At 44.0% G+C, this 21,986-nt stretch overlaps 1 protein-coding gene across 4 annotated transcripts; it reads right to left on the bottom strand.

Annotated features, from left to right (window-relative positions):
- Positions 1 to 219: 219 nt before the first annotated feature.
- On the bottom strand, positions 220 to 21,204 carry RAB11FIP1 (RAB11 family interacting protein 1). 4 transcript variants are annotated; one of them, XM_053269769.1, is made up of 7 exons: positions 20,695 to 21,203; positions 11,774 to 12,228; positions 11,329 to 11,397; positions 10,569 to 10,845; positions 6,126 to 8,114; positions 5,048 to 5,153; positions 220 to 3,781 (listed from the first exon to the last, which is right to left on the bottom strand). In XM_053269769.1, the coding sequence occupies exons 1-7, from the start codon at positions 21,087 to 21,089 to the stop codon at positions 3,563 to 3,565; spliced, it is 3,510 nt and encodes a 1,169-aa protein (XP_053125744.1). In that variant the 5' UTR covers positions 21,090 to 21,203; the 3' UTR covers positions 220 to 3,562. The 4 variants fall into 4 exon arrangements, with proteins under 4 accessions (XP_053125744.1, XP_053125745.1, XP_053125743.1 ...); XM_053269770.1 differs by lacking the exon at positions 11,329 to 11,397 and having other exon boundaries at positions 20,695 to 21,204; XM_053269768.1 differs by having other exon boundaries at positions 10,569 to 11,397; positions 20,695 to 21,201.
- Between the last annotated feature and the right edge of the window lie 782 nt (positions 21,205 to 21,986).

Raw genomic sequence — 21,986 nt, 5'->3', positions numbered from 1 at the left:
ATACTCAAGTTTTAAATTATACACATCACCTAGGGATAATACACGTATCAGGAAATATATAAATATGATAAACAAATATTGCAAACAACGCCCTTTCCTTTAGCATTTTGGGGGTTGAGAAATCCAGTAATTTTACAGCAGTGATTCATGCCAGTGAGCAGATGACAGATCACACTGTGTGCTTGTCCTAGGAATGAAAATGTGTAACAAAACAAAGTATTCACAAGGACTTAAATAACTTTTATTCTAACATTTCACAAGGCTGAAGGTCTTCATATAAAAACCAGAGAAATACAAGTACCAAGCACAAGGCAGAAAAATATAAATATACATTCAGATCCTTCAATAGTAAGCACTGAGTGTAAGATTGTACATGGAGAGGTGAGCTCTCTATTGCTCATTATGTTACTCCCCCCCCCCTTAAAACACAACACTCAGCATCTATTTCCCATGGTAGTATTCAGAATTGTACCTTTAGAAATACCAGTCAGAAAGCATACACTGTAATAGAAGGTAGAGATTCTCAAACTTGAGTCCCTAGATATTGGACTACAACTCTCATCATTTCCAGTTACCTTGGCTGAAGGCCATTCTGGCTAGGGTATGATGGGAGCTGTAGTCAACATCTAGGAACCCAAGTCTGGGAACCTCTTCTGTAAGGCACTATCCTCACTGCTGTTCAAATTTCATCAATTATACAACTGATCAGGGATTTTTATGACTCAGTAGCCTGATTTTGGCAGAGTAGCAACATTTCCCCCTGCAGTAACATTTTCCCCTGCCTATGGTACAACAGGAAGCCTGCTAAACGCCATCACTGCTGGAAATTTTTAAGTGTGATGACTTAGAAAGTTTCCACAGTCCACTGGAACTCTCTCCAGCACAATCCCTACTCAAATAGACAGGACTGTTAGCAGCAGACAAGTTGTACTTGAGCACAGCTCCCATGTTGTTGTAAGGCAGATTCCCAATGAATGCATTACGCAAAGATCCATAGTGCTTAGGAAATATGACCACCAGGCATAATGTTTTCCAGTACAAACCTTTTCATGAAATATTTTTTAGAAGTGGCAGGCATGCAAGAATATGCATTGGCCAAAAAAAGGGAGGCACTGAGTCACTTAAATTAAAGCTAGAGCACACACACCTTTTGATCTACTTAAATGAGTTAAAGTACCTTTTAAAAAAAAAAAAAACACCAAACATTTTCATGTCTGCTTTACTTGTAAATGTGTCTTTACAACGAACCTCTCCAGCTATCGCGGAGCAGAGACATGTACGAAGGCCACAGGCCGTGACCACTAAGCTATAGGGCAGACATCTCTTTTCCGTGCAAACACTTTAAATCATTCTCCTCTCCCTGCCCCATATAACTCAGGAAATGGAAAGCCTCAGCCAGTGGGTTCCACTGAGAGAACGAGCTCTATGCAGAGAAAAGGGCAACAACCTCCATTTATGGAAACAGAACAGGGAGCGTCATCATTCAGAGCCGTATGTTCAAACATTACATAGTGTGTACCAAATCTTTAAAAACGCATAAACTAACTCTCATTACAGAAGTTCTGCAAGTCATATGAACATTTCCTCTTCTGGATGAATATACAGTAGTAGCTATTTAAGCTACTCCTGCTTCTTTGGTGATTATAAGCCAGATTATACGGTACCAATACCAACTAGCCAAACAACAGGCAACAAGCATCTTTTGATTTCAGCTGAAACGTTTAAAATCCAGTGTTGTGTAAGTAAACTGAATGCAATGGGAGGGCTGGAAAGCTATTCAGTGCCAACCTCATCCCTCTTTAAAGTGCATACGGAAACATACAGTGAAAACTGTTAAAATTCATCCATGAGTGCCTTCAGACATTTGGATTGGTGCTGGGGCCAGTGTTGCCTCTAACAGGGATTCTCAGATGTTGACTACAACTCCCAGCATCCCCAGCTGCAATGGCCTTTGGCTGGTGATTCTGGGAGTTGTAGTCAACAACTTCTGGGAATCTCTGTTAGAAGGAACACTGGATGAGGCATCTATATTTTAGGAACACATCAGTAGTTAAAATTTACAATTTTCTACATTACAGTTTATTTGATCCTGGCTTCTGCTCAAGAATGGTTCGGAGCCGAGTGTGAACTACAAGCCTGGAAAAGCCTCGCTAGCCCTTACACACTCTCTCTTTGATCAACATCCAATACAATATCAGATTCCCACATTATAACAAGTTATGTTGAAGGGGGAAGAATTTTTTTAACAATAAAATCCACTAAACTGATACTTGGCAAGCTAGTTAATCTTTATCTCCTCCTTCCCCCCCCCGGAAAAAAAAAGGGCAAATGCCTAGTCTAGCACAAGCAGAAACAGATGCAGAACTGGATTTTTGTTGGATTCTGCCCTCACATTTCAAAGCAACCAACCCTCTTTCACTAAATGGACCCCTTCTGCTAAGAAAAGGCCAGTTTGTTCCACATAATCCATGTACCTATATTATGGAAGTTTCCCAATTTAACCTCTAGCTGAAACCATGTTATAGGCTCAGCTTTCATATCTAGTTTGCATAAGGTCATCAGCTGTGGAGGGAGAATGTGGACTATCCACGTGTTCTAACAAGTACAGCAGTGTAAACAGAATCAAGACTATATTATATAACTATAAGGCAAGGCCACCAGGTTAAATGGGGAGTGAGGCTGTTAAGAATTTTCACATTATGAAAAGGCACCAATACGGAAATCAGCTTCACGCTTAGCACTCCTTCCTGTTTTTACTCATGTCCTGTTTCATCTGCACTTGATGCCTGGATATCAAGGCAAGCCAAAAGGATCTGCTCACAACACATCGCTTTGGTTACCAAAATCTGGTAACCAGACTCTTGCCAAAGTGAGATGAAGACATTTTAGCACAATCCACTGTGAGCTTGTGCAGAACAAGCCCCACCAAAACAAATTAGAACAGCAGCACAGCTGTGCTCTTAACCATTCTTATACAATTCAGTGACACTGGCACAGCAGATATGCCTAACAAACTGTACTCCTTGAAAGTAAAAAGGCATCTCAGTTTTAGGAGGAAGCAGTCATTTCTCAGCAACTCTGATGTTGTAAGGCACTTTATGTTAAAAAGCATCTTTTTAACTTATCTGTCCAATACCTAATGTAATTAACACACAATTGCTTATATTGCACTAAAACTCAACTCTCCTAAAAAAAGCAAGAAGTCACAAGTCTGCGCTTCTAAAACTATGGAAAAGTGTCCAATTTAACACTTAACCTTTTAAAAATGCTCCAGTTACAGAATTATTCACATGGAGAAACTGGTTCAACTTCCTCTTCAATCCTGTATTCTCTAGCCTTTAACTCCAAATGCAGCAGCAAAACATGTATACTTTTTATACACTGTATAGAGTTTTTATCTAAAAATCTATCATTTTGGTTTATATAATTATCAACCAGCCTCCAAGATAAGGCGTGGCTTAAGACAGGAAGAACATTTGGGCAAAAGCAGCAGCTGTTTTCACATGCTCTACCTTCGAAGACGGAACCGCAAAAATATCCTCCTCTGGCTTGAATTGCCACCTTACATCTTTCCAGCTTTTTTGTTTGCGTGAGCTTGCACCCGAAGAATGTTAGGGGTTTCTTCCATGACTCTGACAAGCAAGTTATCGATGTAGTCTTCCAGTTCTCGCACCTGGACATCCCGCTTTGCAATCACATCTTTCTGTTTCAGGACCATTTGGATCAGCTCATCATGAGTCAGCTGGGCATAGGCATAGGCAGGATCTGAAGGGTTGTATTTCTTTAGAAAGAGAGAATGAGAGGGTTAATCATTCCAGTAGGGAGAGCTGCTATTATTATTTTTACATTTATATCCTGCTCTTTCTCCAAGGAGTCCAGAGCGGTGTACTACACACTTGAGTTTCTCCTCACAACAACCCTGTGAAGTAGGTTAGGCTGAGAGAGAAGCGACTGGCCCAGAGTCACCCAGCAAGTCTCATGGCTGAATGGGGATTTGAACTCAGGTCTCCCCAGTCCTAGTCCAGCACTCTAACCACGACACCACGCTGTCTATCACAAGGACGGCTCCAGAAGGACCTGAAACAAGGCACACAGGCACACCCGCCCCACTCTCTCTTGCCTTCCCTCCCCCTCCCACCCCTCTCTCACCCTTCCCTCCCTCTCACCCGCCTGCCCCAGTCTCTCCTGCCCTCCCACCCCTCCCCCTGCTCCTCTTTCCTGCCTCCTCTCCCCCACGCTCTATTGCCCTCCCATCCGCTAGCCCTCCCCCCACCCCACTCCCTCTTGCCCTCCCCCTCCCCCTGCATTTTTAAAGCTCTACTTACCGGGCTGCCGCCGCTTCTACTCCCGGGCGGCAAACAGGAAAGCCCCGCCGCCCAGTTCCCTCCCACCCCAGCCTCCCACGGGCTCCTGGCCTCGGCTGCCACTCCAGCCACCGCCTGGCCGAGAGCCGCCTCCTCCGCCGGGCCGCCTTTGTGGCCAGGCCCGCCACGCCAAGTGCCACCTCCGCGGCCTGCCAGGCCCGCTGCCTCCGCTTGCCAGTCTTTGCGGCCACCCAAGGAGACCGGCCACCTCTCCCCCCACCTCCACCTTCTGCCCTAGTATCGAGGCCCGCCACGTCGCCTCCTCACCTCCTCGGCCGGGCAGGGCCCGCTACCACCTCACTACCTCGGCCAGGCCCGCTGCCGGCCAATTCTCCCCTTTCCTCCTGGGTGCGCCAACCAATCAGGCGCCTCCGCAGCCCAGCCAATCAGCTGGGCTGCTGGGACGCATTCCGATGGCACACCCAGGAGAAATAAATATACAGATGAACACACAAAGTGAATATATGTGAACTTAGGCTGAGTCAGACCACTGATCCATATAGCTCAGTATTATCTACACTGACTGGCAAGAGCTTTCCAGGATTTCAGTCAGGGGACTCTTGCTGCTCTAGATGCCAGGGATTGAATCTGGGGCCTCCTGCATGCAAAGCACATTCTGTACCACTGAGCTATGTCCCCATTCCTATCCGATTCGGTTTTAAAATATAGGATGTGTTAAGTACCTTTAGGTTGATTTCGTTCTGATTATCCAGTATCTTAGTAGTTGTGCCCAAGGTCTTTGAAGGCAATTTGTTTGTTGTAGTATTCATTGGCTTCACAGGATGAAGTCTGAAAGACAAACACCATTTTTTTCAGGTAACTGAGCCCCTTTGTAACCCAAAGTATAACAGTACAACATAACCACACACACACACACCCCATTTGGTGTTTTTTTATTTAAAAATAGTTGTCATTAAAAATTATCCTTCCCATGCATGCACTCCTATTGCAGGATTATGTTTTTTAATTACTATTGAACTTTGAGGAAGACTTATTCTACTCTCTTTAAATGGACCTACACTTTCAGAGCATGCTGTAGGGCGAAGTTGTTGGCTACTTGTATTGCTGTGCACAAAGTAACCTAGGTGTTCAGCAGGTTTTCTACATGGATGTACCTTAGTAAATGTTTAAATTTAAAGTCTTACCTTGAAAAACAAAACAAGGCTCTAACTTATCAGCACCTTTGAACAAGTTTCGATATCAAGATACTGAACTCAAAAAGTTCAGTGCCACAATGCATTTAGAGCCCACAATTATTTCCAAAAAATAATCCATCATACACCTAACTGATGCCAAGTTTCATTTTGAGAAAGCTAAGGAACGAAGTATGATACCTTAATAAGATAGGTAGATTAAAAAAAAATAAAAAATCTAAACACACACACAAAGGAACTTGTTTACAGGCCAGTCATGAACATGTCACAGCACTGTGGAGACAATTACAACCAAAGCAAATGACACATTTCCTGCCTTTCTTTCATTGCAGAAATCAAATCAGCTTATACAGAGTTCCCAGGTAGACTTCCCTTCCAGGCACTGATGCACCATGTGCTCTTAAGACCATGGAATGCACTGGTCCAGTTTATTTCTTCAGTGAAAGGGGTTCAAGAGGTTGCCTCATACTAATGGAGAATATAGAATTTTTAACTGTCCAAAGAGTGTGCAACCCCTAACTGTTCCAAGGTAGGGGAGGAGAAGAAAAACAATTAAAACCATGTATGCAACTTGAGTCATTCTGAGTTCCACCACATCTCCTCTCACCTGAGCTTAGCAGGGTAAGTTCCACCACTCTGCAGAGTTTGATTGGGATGTGTCTCAGAGGGTGAAACCCGTGCCTGAAGCAGCTTCTTCCTGCCAGAGATTTCGACTTTGGCATCCGAACTCTCCACTGTCGTGTTTTTCAGAGATTCTGCTCTATTAGAGCTGAGAAATTCAGACTGGAAAGAACCAGCAGAGCAAAGTTCAGAAGCATTTGACAGAGGAGAAAGAGCAACAGGCTTATTAGAGAACTCAGGACAGTCACCCTGTCTGTTTTCGGTAAAACAGTCTTCATCCTTTTGTTCTGATCCCTTTATACTAAGACCTGCATTCTGTACTCCTCTTATGTTAACTGATGACTTCTTGGGTTCAAAAGCATCATCTGGATCAGTCATTTCCCCAAGTAAGAGAGTCTGCCTTTCACCAGCAACCTTATCATCAGATGCAAGTTCTCTCTCCTCAATGGAGGCCCATAACTTTGCAGAATTCTCTCTCATTTTTGACAAGTCCTCAGAAACTGCCAGCTTTTCAGAATCTTTTTGATAGCCATTGAGCTGCTCATCATCTGATCCTACCTCCAGAATAACAGGAAGGGCTCTAGGCTTCAGACTCAACTCACAAGTAACTAGAGTGCCTGACTGAGTGCCTATTGCATAGCTTGAGTGATCGTTATTAATGTTTTGAGAAGAATCAACAGTACCATCCTCTCTTTCAGGATGAAGTGTAGTTGATACTGAAATTGCTAATGAGCTAGCACGAGTTAGCTTTTCGCTGGAGATTGCAGAATTATCTACCGGCAACTCCAACTCTGAGGCAGAACTTGTTGCATCTCCTATTTCTGCTTCATCAGCCACAAACCTTTTTGGATTTTGAGCATTCCTTGGTGCTGGCTTTGGTGGTACAGAGAGAGAACTGCCACTCAACACAGTCCTTGACAAATTAGTTTCCTTTGGTGATGGCAAGAGGACTCTTGGGGCTGGTACTGGTGGCCCAACCTCAACAGCATAGCTAGTCTCAGTCTCTCTTTCTAAGGGAGTCCCACTGTTATAAGCAGAATTTATTTTTCCATCATGGAACTTAGATACAGAGCAATGCTCTGTATCCAGTTCAAATGTTCGTCTTCTGTTTTTTTCGGCTGGATCTATGGCATCCTCATTTTCATCATGCCACCTCTCAACTGAATCTTCGAATGAAACCTCATCACCACTACTCGCTGAATTGTTAACTTTCAGTTCATCAAGAGCAAAGGTCACCGACTTCTTTGTCGCTCCATTATTTTCTTTAAATGGTGTCACTACATTTACTTCTTTGTCATCGCGCTGAGTGTTTAGAATCAGTCCAACTCGGTCATAAAAGCATACTGAATGACTTCCAGAGAGAGATCCAGGAGAACTGGCTATAGGACCTGTCTGATTAGTTAAACCCTCATGTTGAGGCTTGTCTGAAGGCACATGAAGAAGGTTCTTGGGCTCAACAAGGCTTCCCACTGAGGAAGCAGATTCTTGAATGGAAACAGCAGAAGGAAATGGGAGAGGTGTGGGAGGACTGTGAATATATTCAGAATTCTGTTCCAGTTTAGATACAAAAGAATCATCAACATTTGAAGGCTGAGGGTGCAACTCAAGAACTGAAGTTTTAGGAAGATGAGGAAGATACAAGGGAGATGTAATAGAGTTTTCAGAATCCTCTATTTGAGGCTCTTCGTATAAGGGAGAAAAAGGATTATTTTTCTTGCCAGAAGTCGGAGTAGGAAGGCAGGATGAAGTGGTTGCAAAGCATTCAGGACCTTGTTCTTTGGATTCTTGTCTCAATTTCTGAGCAAAAGGCTTACTGTTATGCTTTTTGGAAAGGTTTAATGAAGGACTAGCAACACTATCAAAATCATGAGATTTTAACTCTGGATCAAGTTTAGAGGAAGGACAGAAAGGAGGAGCAAGAGGTACAGAGACAGTAAGAGCGGCTTTGGTTTCATCCTCTGAGGACACGCCCAGTCTGTAAAAAGGACAAAATGAGACTGCATGTCAGTTGCAGATGCAACATGAGACAAGCAGAAACATTCTGAAGACAGGTTTGACAAGGCTGCTGCATGTTAATTGTTAGGGAAAGCTTAGGATTTTGCTAGAACCAAACTCACCCCTTGTGTGTTATGCTACTTTATCAGCAACAGCTTCTTATGAGGCAAAGCAGCATGCCCGGAGGGGAATGTTTTGCACATTGAAAACAGGTTTCAGAAGGCGATAAGAACTATTTTCAATGGAATACATCATTCTTTTCATCCCAGTTAAACACCACTATATTAGTCAGTGTTCCTTTTAACAGGGATTCCCAGATCTTGTTGAGTACAACTGCCATAATCCCCAAGCAAAAGCTATTGCAGCTGGGGATGCTGGGAGTTGTAGACAACAACATCTGGGAATCCCTGTTAGAGGGAACACTGTTAGTCACACATGCACATAAAGAACCAAAATGGCAAAGGCTAAGGATAGCAAAGTACAGAAGAATGTCTGCTATATGCAGATTTCATACAAAAGCAACATTTTATCTAGAAGTTATCATCCACCAAGCCACAGAAATGTCTCTCTAAGCAGCAGAAATATGTTAAATTTAGCCATTCTTCAAGAACTGAACAAAGAAGAAGGTGGAGAGAGAGAGAGAAACACCAACACTATTAAACTGAGGTTTTCACCTCCTTTTGCAAATTATGTTAGACTGTAAAGAAGGGAACGTTCATCTGAGTTAGAGCAACGATGTTATGAATATAAAGAAAGGATGTAAGCCACTTAGTATTCTCAACATGCATACCAACATATTTAACTGCTGACATTTCTAGCTATAAACCAACAAATGAACCACAGTGAAGACCCCCCTGTGATCAATATGCACCAGTCTTGCAAATAGTCAGGTGGTAGGAAATCACCCCACCCAACTTGCACACCTGAGCCTCTCTCCTTCAATGCCCTTCTAAAAATCCCCTTCTCTGAACAGGGGTATCCCAACCTCAGAGAAGAATTGGACGGTAATTATTCTGACAGATGTGTGGCAATCAGTGTTCCCTCTAAGGTGTGTGCATGTGCTCACTCATTTTTTGATGTCCACTCAGTTAATTTTAGATCCCACTCAGGTTTAATCGGGACAGTCCCACTCTGAATCCATGGGAGCTCACACTGTCTTGATACTGCCGCAAGCACAAAACTCATGAGAACAAAACTCATTCAGCACACAGAGGAAAAAAATTAAAGAGAATAATGTTGGCAATCCCCTAAGCACCAATGTTAACAGGAAGGCTGGGGGTAATTTGTCCACTGTGTTGCCAGAACAAGCAAACCCTGTGCATTTCTTTCCTGATTTTCTGCAGGGCGTGGGGGGTGGTGCTGCCTGGCCACTGCTTGATTCCAGCACTTCAGAGCACCCTGGTTGAGCAGTGACCAATTGGACTCCTGTTTCTTGCTCAAGAAGAGGAATGGAACGGGATAGGGCACTTGGCCACGGCTCAGTCCCCAGGCTCTGGACTGCCTCTGCCCAACAGACTCATGCTCACTGCTCAAGGAAAGGAACGGGAGGCAGCAGGCCACTGCTCAGCTGCAGCACTCCTGAGCATCTCCGCTGAGAGCAGTAGGAAGGCAACCACTGTTTGGGCTTGGTTGCAAAGGCCAAGCCAGGATTGTGGGCGGCTGAGTATGGTGGTGTTTCTCCACATGACAAAGCGAGTGGCAGTTCTCTTCCCACTGCAGACTTGGAGCTGAAGAGCTTTTACATCGGGAAGGGCAAGAGAACTTCCGTGAGGGGAGACTATTCCAGCCAGACACGCTCAATTTTCTGTCAGAGAGGACTCCATTCTGGGGCAGGGCACTGGATCATTTCCCCCTCTCCGCTTACCCTCCCAGAGAGGAAGGACATGCAGCACACTGGTGGCCCTGCTAACTGAGCAAAGAGGCACCTTTTTAAAGTGGCGATTCTCTTTATTGAGCAGGGAGAGAGCAACTGGCCCTTTCTATCCCCAGCACAACATCCCTCCAGTGGCTGTTGCTGGCGTTTATCTTATGCTTCTTTTTTAGACTGCAAGCCCTTTGGGGGGACGGGGAGCCATTTTAATGTTATTTTTTTATTTATGTAAACCGCTTTGGGAACTTTTTTTGAAAAGTGGTATATACACAGTCACCACCGTCAGCACAAAGCCTTCAGAACAGAGGATCTCTGTCCCATAGTCAGCACTTGCTGGTGCTTCTCTCTCCTTTCCAGGAAGAGAAGTCCCACATGCTGCCCGCAGAATAATGAGACAACTACGTGCACACAGGGCAGTCCTGCCTCAAGGCAATTCTTCCCCACCCCAAGTGAGTGACTGCGTTCTAGACTGACAACACTGAAAGCTATTAGGCAGCAAGAATCTTATGCAAGTTCTTAAGATCTCCGTTCATCACTGGGCCTGAGCTATACCTAAGGACTCACCTGGGTTTGACAGGCTTCGTCTGAGATGGTTTCACAGAAGCTGCATTTTTCTCTGGTTTCCCCTCTTCCATGTTTTCAATAAAAGGGTTGAGGGATGCTTTCACAACTGGGACATCTCCAGCACTGCTTTTCTCTGGGCCAGTGTCTCTTTTGGCGTCTCCAAACAGGGTTGCTTCTTTCTTTGCCAGTTCTCTCTCATTACGTTTTACTTCCTTTGGCTTCGGGGAAGCGTCAGCAATGTGTTCTATCTCCTCACTGGCTTTAGTTTCTTTTTTTCCTGTCACAAGAGACAGCAAAGACTTCTTGTTCTCCTGTTTTTTGTTCTCTTTGATTTCTTTGAGAGTGTCTAAAATTACAGGAGTGCTGCTTTCTAAGAAATCCCCCCCACTAAGCAATTTGTATGACGGCAACGTCATGGCTTTAAAAGACTCCAGTGAGGAAGGTTCAGGTGGCCCTTTGTCAGGAGGCAACCTTCCGGTCATTTCAGGTTCCTTATTGGTTTCGGAGGCCAAATTCTCCTGGGACAAAAAGAGCTGTTTGTGCCGGGATGTCTGAGGTGAAGTGGAAGACAGAGAGTATTCTTTTGGGGAGGGATCACTTTTTGATTCACATTCTTCCACGTAAACATGGCTGCCATTGATGCACAGATTGGACCTGGAAGTCTGGTCATTTTTGGACTTAAGACCACCAAATAAGGAATGTGTATCCTTCTTGGTGTTACTAGAGACAATGTGGTTCAACTGTTTGGAATCTGCACTACCTGTTCTCTTATGAGACATGGTAGAAGGTGGATAAAGCAAGTTATCTTCAGTTCTATTTGTAGAGGGCTCTGCAGAGATAAAATGAAATTACAATTACAATGGTGAAACCACAGGGCTTAGCACTACTGAAAAGAACTAAACACCTAGATCAACTGGTTCTTAACAGCAACATACTGAGGCTGAAGATAATTTTAGACACAATCATTAAGGCACTTCCATTCGTTTATAGCATTATAATGTACAAGAAAATTTGACCTGAAGTGCGTTCAAGCAAAGGTCTCAGCACTGTTTCAAGTAATGGAGTATCCAGTTTTCAGCCACTTTTAGAAAGAGCTATTATAAAACTATGAATAGCTTTTGATAAATAACACTGCATGGCAGTTTAGAAATCAGACATTCCTTTAAAGACTTAGTAGTTCTCTGTTCCCAAGAGAGAATACTTACTTTCTGAGACTGGAGTTAGTGTGTCCTCATCGTCCTCATCACTCCACTGTGACTGAAAGTCACTAGGCCTAAGCCTAACTCTCTCAGAAACTGGTTGGAGTGTAGGTAGCACAGACATGGACTGGGAGACATTGCTTTTTCGCAAGCCAGGTTTGGAAAATAGTGTCTTGAACTTTGATTTTTTCTTCTCTTTCTCTTTCTCATTTGATTCTTCTTCACTGTCAGCTGGAGAATGAGTTATGCTAGGAACAATTGCTGAAGCGGTGTCTGGCAATCCATTGCCCCGTTTCCCCTTCAGTTTGTCTTTCAGCTTGCCAAACGGAGTACGGGACTTATCCTTCATGGAAAGGTCAAACATGCTGGCTGTCATGTTACTCCTCATGAACTGGACATCCACTTCAATTTCACCTCTCTCTTTTTCCTTCTTCCCCGGTTTAGAGTGAAGCTTGTACCATCTATATAAAGATTTTTTTAAAAAAGTTAAACTTCTGCATCCACTACGTAGCAAAACTAACTTCAGCAAACTATTTGTATCATTTTCAGTTCAAGCAGAAAGAAGTCAAGTTCTCAGCAAGAATGAAATGCCAGGTTTGTAGCCTGTTAGTGGTATTAAGCCAACAATGCACATTTCACAAACAGGAAAAGTGAAGAGCAGCAAAAGAACAAATTCCTGGCTTTAAAGTAGAAAGCACCCTACAAAGTCATTTATTCCTATATTTACTGCATAATTCCCAGTTAGTTACTTTACACTCTTTATCTAGTATTTTTAAAAAAACCCCAAGACCATGAAAGTTATACCAACCATAGAAAAGTTATACCAACAACAAATTGGTGTGACAGAAAATGGTAGTTTTGGCAGCTCAGATGTTAAGAGTTGATAGTCATGCATGTGAACCAACTGTTTCTACACTAGAACCTAAAAAACATGCCATCTTAGTTTGTCTAACCTTTTTGCTCCCTTACAGGCATACTATGAACCAAGACAAGTAGCGCAGAATAGTCTTGAATGGAACTGGATACAGTAGAACTAGAGAGAGGAGAGGAGAAAGTCACTGCCAGAAAAAGGTTTAGAGCAGAAATGGAAAAATCTATGAAAGTCATTGTTCTTCCCAAACTATTCCTCGGTTTTACAAAATATAGCAAGCTTTAAAAGTGTACATATCAATCCAGAAAAGGAAACAAAGGAGCAGAACGAGAAACCAAAAGTATCAGAAAACAAGCAAGTTATTTCCTCGTGTCTTAAAGATGTTTCGACTGAATGGGTGGTGCTTTAACAGCATTGTGGACAGGACATTTAATCATACTTTGAATATTTAAAATGGCTGTTGAAAACATTCAAGGCTGCCATGATAAACTAGATGAGCCTGCTGGGCTCGTTCTGTTAAAATATTCCAGTTTCTTTCATATAAGAGCTGTACGTATTGACAATGCATAGAAACAGGCACTTTTAGAAGAGTTCTTTGCAAGTACTGTTCTCATAATTCATTGAAATTTACATTTCTAAAGCTAAGATAGCAACCTAACAGCAAGTTTCATTATCTCTTTCCCAATGTCATTTTATGTACTCGGGCACACACGTTGAAATGACTGGGTTTATTCCATAATGCACAAGCCAGTCAGAATAGCATCTTCTACATATATTACAGAAATGCCTAGTGATTTAAACACACATTTGACACACTTACACATCTTGTGCTTGGGTGCCCATAATCTGTTATGGTAGTAGTGTGTGGCCTTAAGTAGTAGTGTGTGGCCTTAAGCCTTCTGAACTGGCTGATAAGCTTTCAACTTTAGATCTGGAGGTCTCAGACAGTACAAACATTTAACTCCATCCTACTTACAAAACAGCACAAGACACTCATAGAATCACACAGAAGGAATCTTATAGGTCCAATCCCCTGTTCGATGTTGGAAATCCAGAGCTAGAGCATTTCCAGGATATTGCTGCCCAGCCTCTGCTTGAAGACCTCTGAAGCAGAGCCAACTATCCCCCAAAGTAGCTGCTTCCATTGTTTAACTGCTCTTACCAAAGGCCTTGACCAATTTTCTTTCGATCTAGGAGCCAGCACCAACATTTAAAGCCAGATAATGGCCACTTGACAAAATTACCTGATTTAGTGACAGATATCCCATCCCTCGCACCTGGGATTTATTGAGCCCTGTCATTCCATTAAGACATTCCTCCCAACACTCAACTGAAATCTACCCTCTCGTACTTAAGCACATTGGATCTATCTAGTCCTAGCCTCTGAGGAAGCAGAACAAGTCTTTGTCCTCTTGAGAGAGCTCCTCAGGTTTCTGAAGAATACTATTACATCCAACCTCACTCTTCTCCTCTCTAGGCCCAACATACTCGCTTCGTTCAACCTGTCCTTGTTTTCCAGAATGCTGACCGTCTTTGTTGCCCTCCTCCAGACCCGTTACAAGATTTTTACATCCTTCTTAAAGAGCAGCACGTAAACCCCAGACGAGGTTTGATTAGTGCAAAATAAAGTGGAACTATTATTACTTATGATTTAGAAAATATGGTTCTTTTGAATACAGTTGCCCCAGAAGAAAGCCTCTTGTGGCTGAAACACATTGGGCTCCAATAAATGATTCACAGCACCTTAAGATTTTGTCTCTTGTTTTGCTTTTTTATAACTGCACCACACTGACTCATATTCAACTTGTGATTATTGCTTTTAGATGCTGCTGCTGCACTTTGTGTTTTAATAGCTGCCATTTTGTTTTATTGTGGTTTTACTACTTTTCTATTATGTGTATTTTTAATGTTATGGGAAACACCTATATCGGGCAACAGTGATGTCGGGAGATACTGAAAGGCATCATCTCATACTGCGCAGGAGATGGCAATAGTAAACCCCTCCTGTATTCTACCAAAGAAAAAACACAGGGTTGGGTGCCAAGAGTCGACACTGACTTGACAGCACACTTTACCTTTACTTTGTATACTGCCTGGATGTCTGAAGGAAAAGCAGTACAGAAATGATTTTTAAAAAAATTCAACCAATTTGGGTAACCACATTACCATGACTTGACTGAGGCTGTTATAGTGCTGCCTTGAAAAATGCCAAATTGCCAATATCAAAATTCCTCTCCCAGTTTTCATGTGTAGTAACCAAATAGCTATCACTACTGATAATATCAAGGTGCTTCTTTATATCCCAGGGCAAACTATCAATTATTTCTATCTCGCATCGAGAGAAAGAGTGATCTAATCCTGCAGTAGAAATTGACGATATATTCCATGAGAGTGACTTGGAATAAAATACTGTGAATCTGAAACGGAGAAATCATGAAGAGATTAAATGTTTACTAACATGCCAGGCAAAATGTTAACAGTTGTATGTGTTGCAAAAACAGTACTGCCCTGCATAATTTCTCCTCCCTGAAAGCACTGATATCTATCCTGTTAAGCCAGGGGTTCCCAACTTGTGATACTCCCGATGTCGCTGAACTACAGCTCCCATCATCCCCAGCCACACAGAAAAGATGTAGCTGGGGATAACGGGAATTGTGGTTCAGCAACATATGAAATACCACAGGGTGGGAACCCCTGTGTTAGATGTGTTCACTGTGTTTTCCATCAGCTTTGAGTATGTCAATTTTTTTCAAGGAGAAGAATAGGATGATTTCCCCCCATGAAAAATGTACACATTGCACTGTCAAATTATTCTGAAGTGTCCATGCACTGACTCTCCTCAAACTACTTCACAGGGAAATAAAATGGAACACAGATTACTGTAGAATAGTGAGAGTGCTGCTATTAGCAGAAGAGAGGCGGAAGGTGATCTTTTGCCCCTAACACCTATACCCCAATAATGCTTTGCCTGCCTGGTACATAGCTTCCAAGAGCAGGCTAAGAGAGGAGTTTTGATGTAAGATATGCAGTTGAAAGAGCTTTAGAAACTATTTTTCCTTACAAGTAGATAAAGCAGGATTTCTTCCAAGCTGATTATATACATTTTGTGCCATCTATTTTGCATCTTTTCCACGATGAGCCCACACATTATTCAAAGACATTGCAGATCTTTCCCAGTCATTCTGAGCCCTCTGGCTCCCAAATTGGGCAAAAGAACTCTGACACTGACTAGGTACAATCTTCAGTTTTAGGACTATTCCTTTAAACAGGTCACAGCAAAAACATTCAAGAAATTTTTGGAGAGGTTTTAGCTCAATTAATGGGGTCCTACAACCCCCTCCCTAATGGTGCAGCAGGGAAATGCTTGACTAACAAGCAGAAGGTTACTGGTTCGAATCCCCGCTGGTATTGGGCAGCAGTGATATAGGAAGATGCTGAAAGGCATCATCTCATACTACACAGGAGGCGGCAATGGTAAACCCCTCCTGTATTCTACCAAAAGAAAATCACAGGGCTCTGTGGACGCCAGGAGTCAAAATCAACTTGACGGCACACCAGCAGGGATTCGAGAGCTTCTATAGTACCCCAAGGAAGGTACAATTTTCTAAGCACTCTGCCTCCAACCTCCACCCCTCCCCTGCATTCCTCATGGCCAATTTCTAATCATGTTAAGACTTAGTTACTCGTTGAAAATACACTACATTAAGTAAGGCAAGCAAGAGAAAATAAATAGTCCAACATCATGTGTTATTGGAGAGCGGAGAAATTCCTTACCTAAACTATGCTAGTTCATTTTAAAAAAAAAAACTTATGGAGAACACAAATATGTGCATACTTGAATACTAGCCAGAACCCTGTCCTAACATAATTGTTCCTGAGAAACTGCTAAGCAAACTAGTCCAGTTCATCACATTTCCTTCTAGACAAAGAGCTGGTATAATTTTTTAAAACATACACAATAGAACTGGAAGTCCCCCACTCGAGTTTCCATCATCTTGAAGGATCTTAGGTAAACCACCCTCCATCAGGTTCAGCTTCCTTTCTGTAATACGGCAATAATATTATCAATCTTCCCTAGAGGGCTGTTGTAAGGCAGGACTGCACAGCTTTGGCCCTCCACTGCTTCTGAACTACAACTTTCAGCATTCCCAGCCAATGACCAGGGATTATGGGAACTGTAGTCCAACATCTGACAAAGGGTAGAAGTCGTGTAGCCCTGTTAAGAATTACACATCTGAAATACTTTGAAAATTGAGACTTAAAGTGTAAATGAAGGTGTGTGTGTTCAATTGCTCATATCCACCTACACTTGAAATCTACAGTCTGTTTTTGTAATTTTTAAGAGGGGTATCCTTCCATTTTCTTACATAACTTCCAGGTCCTAGATGACCCAACCATGTCTGAGCTGGCAACTTCATATTCTCTTTCACCGACTACATCAGATAGATATAACAATTTTTAATGCACTGAATACCAAATTTGAGAGTACAAGTGAGCCTCACCATTCACGGATCCGATATCCATGGCTTCACATATCCACAGTCAGCTAATTGACACCTGACCTCGGCGTACATGGGGTGGGGGGGATAAACGGTACACAAAGGGTTAATTTTTGAAATGACCTCAGAGATCATTTCTAGCCACAATTTTGAGGGCAGGAACCATTTTGTGGCTCATTTGCAAATAAATATATTATTTATTTTAATTGTGATTTCCCACCAAAAATGGCAGAATTGGACCTTTTGGGAAGTATTACTGGACATCTGGGGACCTGCACAGCACTTTGTATTTTTTAGCATTTCCAGGCGTTTTCAGCCTACCCCAGAACCTAACCCCGACTCAATGCCTTTCCCCCCCCCAAGTCCCATTGACTTCATCCGTGGTTCCGTTATCCATGGTTGTAGCAGAAAATGGAACCCCTTGCAGATACCAAGGTCTACCTGTAAAAGAACTGTGTTCTCTTGACAACAGAAACTCATGTTTTGCAAATTTCCCCCAAGCAGGAAATACTCCAATCATTTTTAAGTCACAGAATGAGACTATGAAACACTATTCTGTATAGCTGGCTGAATATGTCTAGCTACAGGCTACCCCCTTCCCTGCCCTCATATTGCCTCCTCTTTCTTAGAGGGTACACTCAACAAAAATTGACTTTCTGTAACACAAACATTAACAAGCGCTCAATTTTAAGATCAGAAGGAAAGAGCTACTGGATGATATATTAAGAACCCAATGTAAGCCAATTTCCCAGAAGTCAAGTATTTAAGTGTGTTAAACTTTCTGAAGACTGACTAATATAAATGTTCTAAGTGGGGGTATACAAACAACCAACTCTTGCTTTATTATGTTGGCAGGCAAGGTGCCCCAATCACCCCAGTCTGTTTGTTTCCTTTGAGTGGACTGTGTGGGTGTAGTTTCCTCTTGACGCCAGACAAACAGATCTCTGTTCTGCAATACAGGAACTGCCAAGCCCGAATTACTTTGAAACTCCTACCTTATCCCAAAACATAAATGTTTACTGCCATTTACTCCTCTCTTTCCATTTACTATCCAGCAAGTATTTTACCAGCTCAAGCTTTACAAGAATGTGTTCTTAGGAAAACAGCACTGAGGCCTAAGAAACCAGCTTCCTGCAGACTCTATCCATACAACCCATCTGTCTTGACTCAGCCCTCTGGCCAGCCAGTTTCTGCTTTCACCTGCCCAAGGTGAAAATTATTTTTCACATTTCAAAATTATTTTTCATATTTTGAAAAATAAAAAAACCTCTAAATATGAAACAGTGTTCACGTATTCAAGAGTTCAAATTGATTATTATTGTAACTCCACAGTTATAATTAATTAATGTTCTTTTATTTCTTTGCACCAATACTGGTTTTGACTTTGCATTTCCTCATTTTATTCCTGCTCATTCTTTTTCCTCCTCGAGTGTTTCTTTCAGGAGGAGAGATCCAAGAAGATTAAGGTTTTGTTTTTGTGTGTGTGTTGTTTTTTTAAAGAACTTGACAATGCTCTTCAGCCCATTTGGATGGTTGAGTTTAAAAAAACACAAGTCAGACATCCAAAACACAGAAATTATTTTGTTTTGGTGGACACTACTCTAAAAAGTAAGAATCCCTGCTGGTATGTTTCCCAGATTATGGGGAACACCTGTATTCTACCAAAGACAACTACAGGGCTCTGTGGTTGCCAGGAGAACACCGACTGGACAGCACAACTTTAGACACCTCAGGAAGGAGAAGTCTACCATCAGCTGTCAGCCACTGGAGCCTTTTTCAGACACTGTATGTCACTGGACACCAACTGCTGGGAGGAACTTGGTGAGAAAGAAGGAACATAGGAAGCTGCCATATACTGAGTCAGACCCTTGGTCCATCTAGCTCAGTATTGTCTACACAGACTGGCAGCGGCTTCTACAAGGTTGCAGGCAGGAATCTCTCTCAGCCCTATCTTGGAGATGCTGCCAGGGAGGGAACTTGGGACTCTCTTGCTCTTCTCAGAGAAGTGCATGTAGTCTCCCATTCAAACGCAAATCCGGGCAGACGCTGGTTAGCAAAGGGGACAATTCATGCTTGCTACCACAAGAACAGCATTCTTTTGTCTCAAGGCCAGCATCTTCATTCCAGAACGAAGCATTGCCTTCATTCCAGAAACACCTGGTTGACCACTACTGGAAACAGGATACTGGACTAGATGGACCTTTGGTATGATCCAGCAAGGTTTTGTTTCTATGTTGAAACTCAGCAACGTCCTTGACAGTGCTTTTTAAAACCTAGGTCATCCCCCTTTTTAGCTCTGCCAAAAGCTGGGAGAAATCCCAGGCATCAGGGAGCCACGGCACCTAGAAATGTAACTGCAGCACCCAGCCTAAGATATTCAGAGGCAGAGAAATTTAATAAAATCTTTGTTTGGCCCAGGCAGCCCTGCTTTTCTTCGAAGTATGTTACTTGTAAAGGAGTTATAAAGCATGCTCCCACCCCCCCACCCTGCCTAATATGAGACAAAAGGAGCCCCTGGTGGCGCAGTGGTAAAACTGCCGCCCTGTAACCAGAAGGTTACAAGTTCGATCTTGACCAGGGGCTCAAGGTTGACTCAGCCTTCCATCCTTCCGAGGTCGGTAAAATGAGTACCCAGAATGTTGGGGGCAATATGCTAAATCATTGTAAACCGCTTAGAGAGCTCCGGCTATAGAGCGGTATATAAATGTAAGTGCTATTGCTAATATCCATCACTAAGTATAGTAATTTTGTCAAGCGCCCACTGTCCGGCTCTGAAATGTTGGGGCTGGCTTCTAGATCCAAAGAAACTTTGCCAAGTCCGATCTAAGACATTTTTCTTCTTCCTTCCTTTAAGTTCAGCTTCAATGCTACTTAAGAAAACCTCCCTGGAACAGGGAATGGACAGTCAGGAAGATGTCAGTGAGTTCACCCTATGATGCTAAGAGTGTGTGCGCGCATGTGTTTGAGCCCTCAGGCACACCATGGGTTCTGCATTGCAAGGTGCCTCATACCAAGCACTGGCCCAACTACTTTGAGGCTGTCCACACTGACTGGCAGCAGCCCTCCAATATTTTAAACGGCTATTTTCCCATCCTACATTGTAACTCTGCAAGATCTAAAGCAGGGGTTGTCAAACTTGGGTCCCCAGACTACAACTCCCATCATTCTCAGCCACAATTGAGAATGACAAGTGTGGCTACTAATGATGACCAGCTGTAGTCCAAAAACATCAGGGAACCCAAGTTTGAGAAACATTCCTCTCAAGCAGGGTTTTCTTAATCTTAGGTCCCCAGATGCTGGACTACAACTCCCATCACCCCCAGCCACAAAGGCCATGGCTGGGGTTGATGGGAGTTGCACTCCAACAACATCTGGGGACCCAAGGTTAAGGGAAGCCCTGCCCCAAGGAATCCTTCCTTCCCTCCCACAGATTTTCACCCTCCGAGCCGCTCCGCCAGGTAAGCGAAGACGGAATGACCAAGGTATACTGCCTCTGAGCCTGGAGGCTCCACCACCCCGGCCACCAGGCACCGCTCCCCCCGCCTCTGCCCCCTCACCGTGTGGTTCGGCGGCCCCCCTCGGTCTGCTGCAGCTCGGCCAGACTGATCTCGGCGCGCCCCAGGAACTTGTCGAGGCCGAGCAGGGCGCGGTGCAAGACGGTGAGCTGCAGGACGGCGAGCGGCCCGGGCCCGACCTCGACCAGGCCGCGCCGCGGGGGCGGCGGCAGCTCGAAGGTGGCCTCTTCTCGCCACACGGGCGAGCCCAGGCAGCGCTCGGCCACCGAGGTGGCGAACTTCTCCTTGCCCAGCGCCATGACCGCGTAGGCGTCGCTCCCTCCGCCGCTGCCGCTCTTGGCCTTGGGCCGCAGCCCCCGCGCCTGGAGGACCGTCACTTGGACGTGGGTCGGGGCCCATCGCGGGCCCCCGGACAGGGGCGAGCCCGGCAGCGACATGACGAAACTTCCTCAGATGCCTCCGGCTCCGTCCTCGACGGGGCTCGGACTAAGCCGCCGCCTCCGCAGCATCCAAACTAGTCTGCCTCAAAGTCTCGCGAGAGCTCAGTAAGGTGCCCGGTTGAGGCCGCCAATCTCTCGTGCGGCGGGGCGTGGTGGTGGAATGTGTTGGTCGCTGAAGGCACTGACGCCGCTACTACCGTATTTGCCCGAATAGAAGATGACTCTGAATGTTCGACAGTCTCCCCGCCACCAAACGTGCAGGTTGCATCTGTCCTGTATGTACCCGAAAGGGAAAGGATTCTGAAGTTGCGCAGTGTTCCTGATACAGAGGCTGGCATACGGAGGAAAACTACTCGGGGTAGCCCTGTAGACATTTAAAGTAAAAGAGGAGAGCTGGTCTTGTGGTAGCAACCAAGAATTGTCTCCTTTGCTAAGCAGGGTCCACCCTGGTTTGCATTTGAATGTTAGACGACATGTGTGAGCACTGTAAGAAATTCCCCTTAGGGAATGGGACCGCTCTGGGAAAAGCTGCAAAAGTTCCCAAGTTCCCTCCCTGGCAGCATCTCCAAGATAGGGTGAGAGAGAATCCTGCGTGCAGCTTGGAGAAGCCCCTGCCAGCTGCATAGACTAGGGCTGCTCAGTTTCGGTCCTCCAGCAGATGGTGGCCTACAGTTCCCATAATCCCTGGCTGTTGGCCACTGTGGTTGGGGATTATGGGAATCGTAGTTCAAAAACAGCTGGAGGGCCTAAGTTTGATGTGGATGGGACTCGTTCCTGGGTCCGCTTAACCAATCAGTCAGACACAAGGATTGGGAATTATTAATTGAGGCTTTATTGCTCTGCAGTCAGCAATAGGTAATCAATAGGCTCATGCTCTCAAACGGATTACCGTTT

This window comes from Hemicordylus capensis, chromosome 8 (assembly GCF_027244095.1).
Source record: "Hemicordylus capensis ecotype Gifberg chromosome 8, rHemCap1.1.pri, whole genome shotgun sequence".
Lineage (NCBI taxonomy): Eukaryota > Metazoa > Chordata > Lepidosauria > Squamata > Cordylidae > Hemicordylus > Hemicordylus capensis.
Note: the sequence above shows the minus strand (reverse complement) of the source record. Positions and strands in the feature narration are given on the sequence as shown.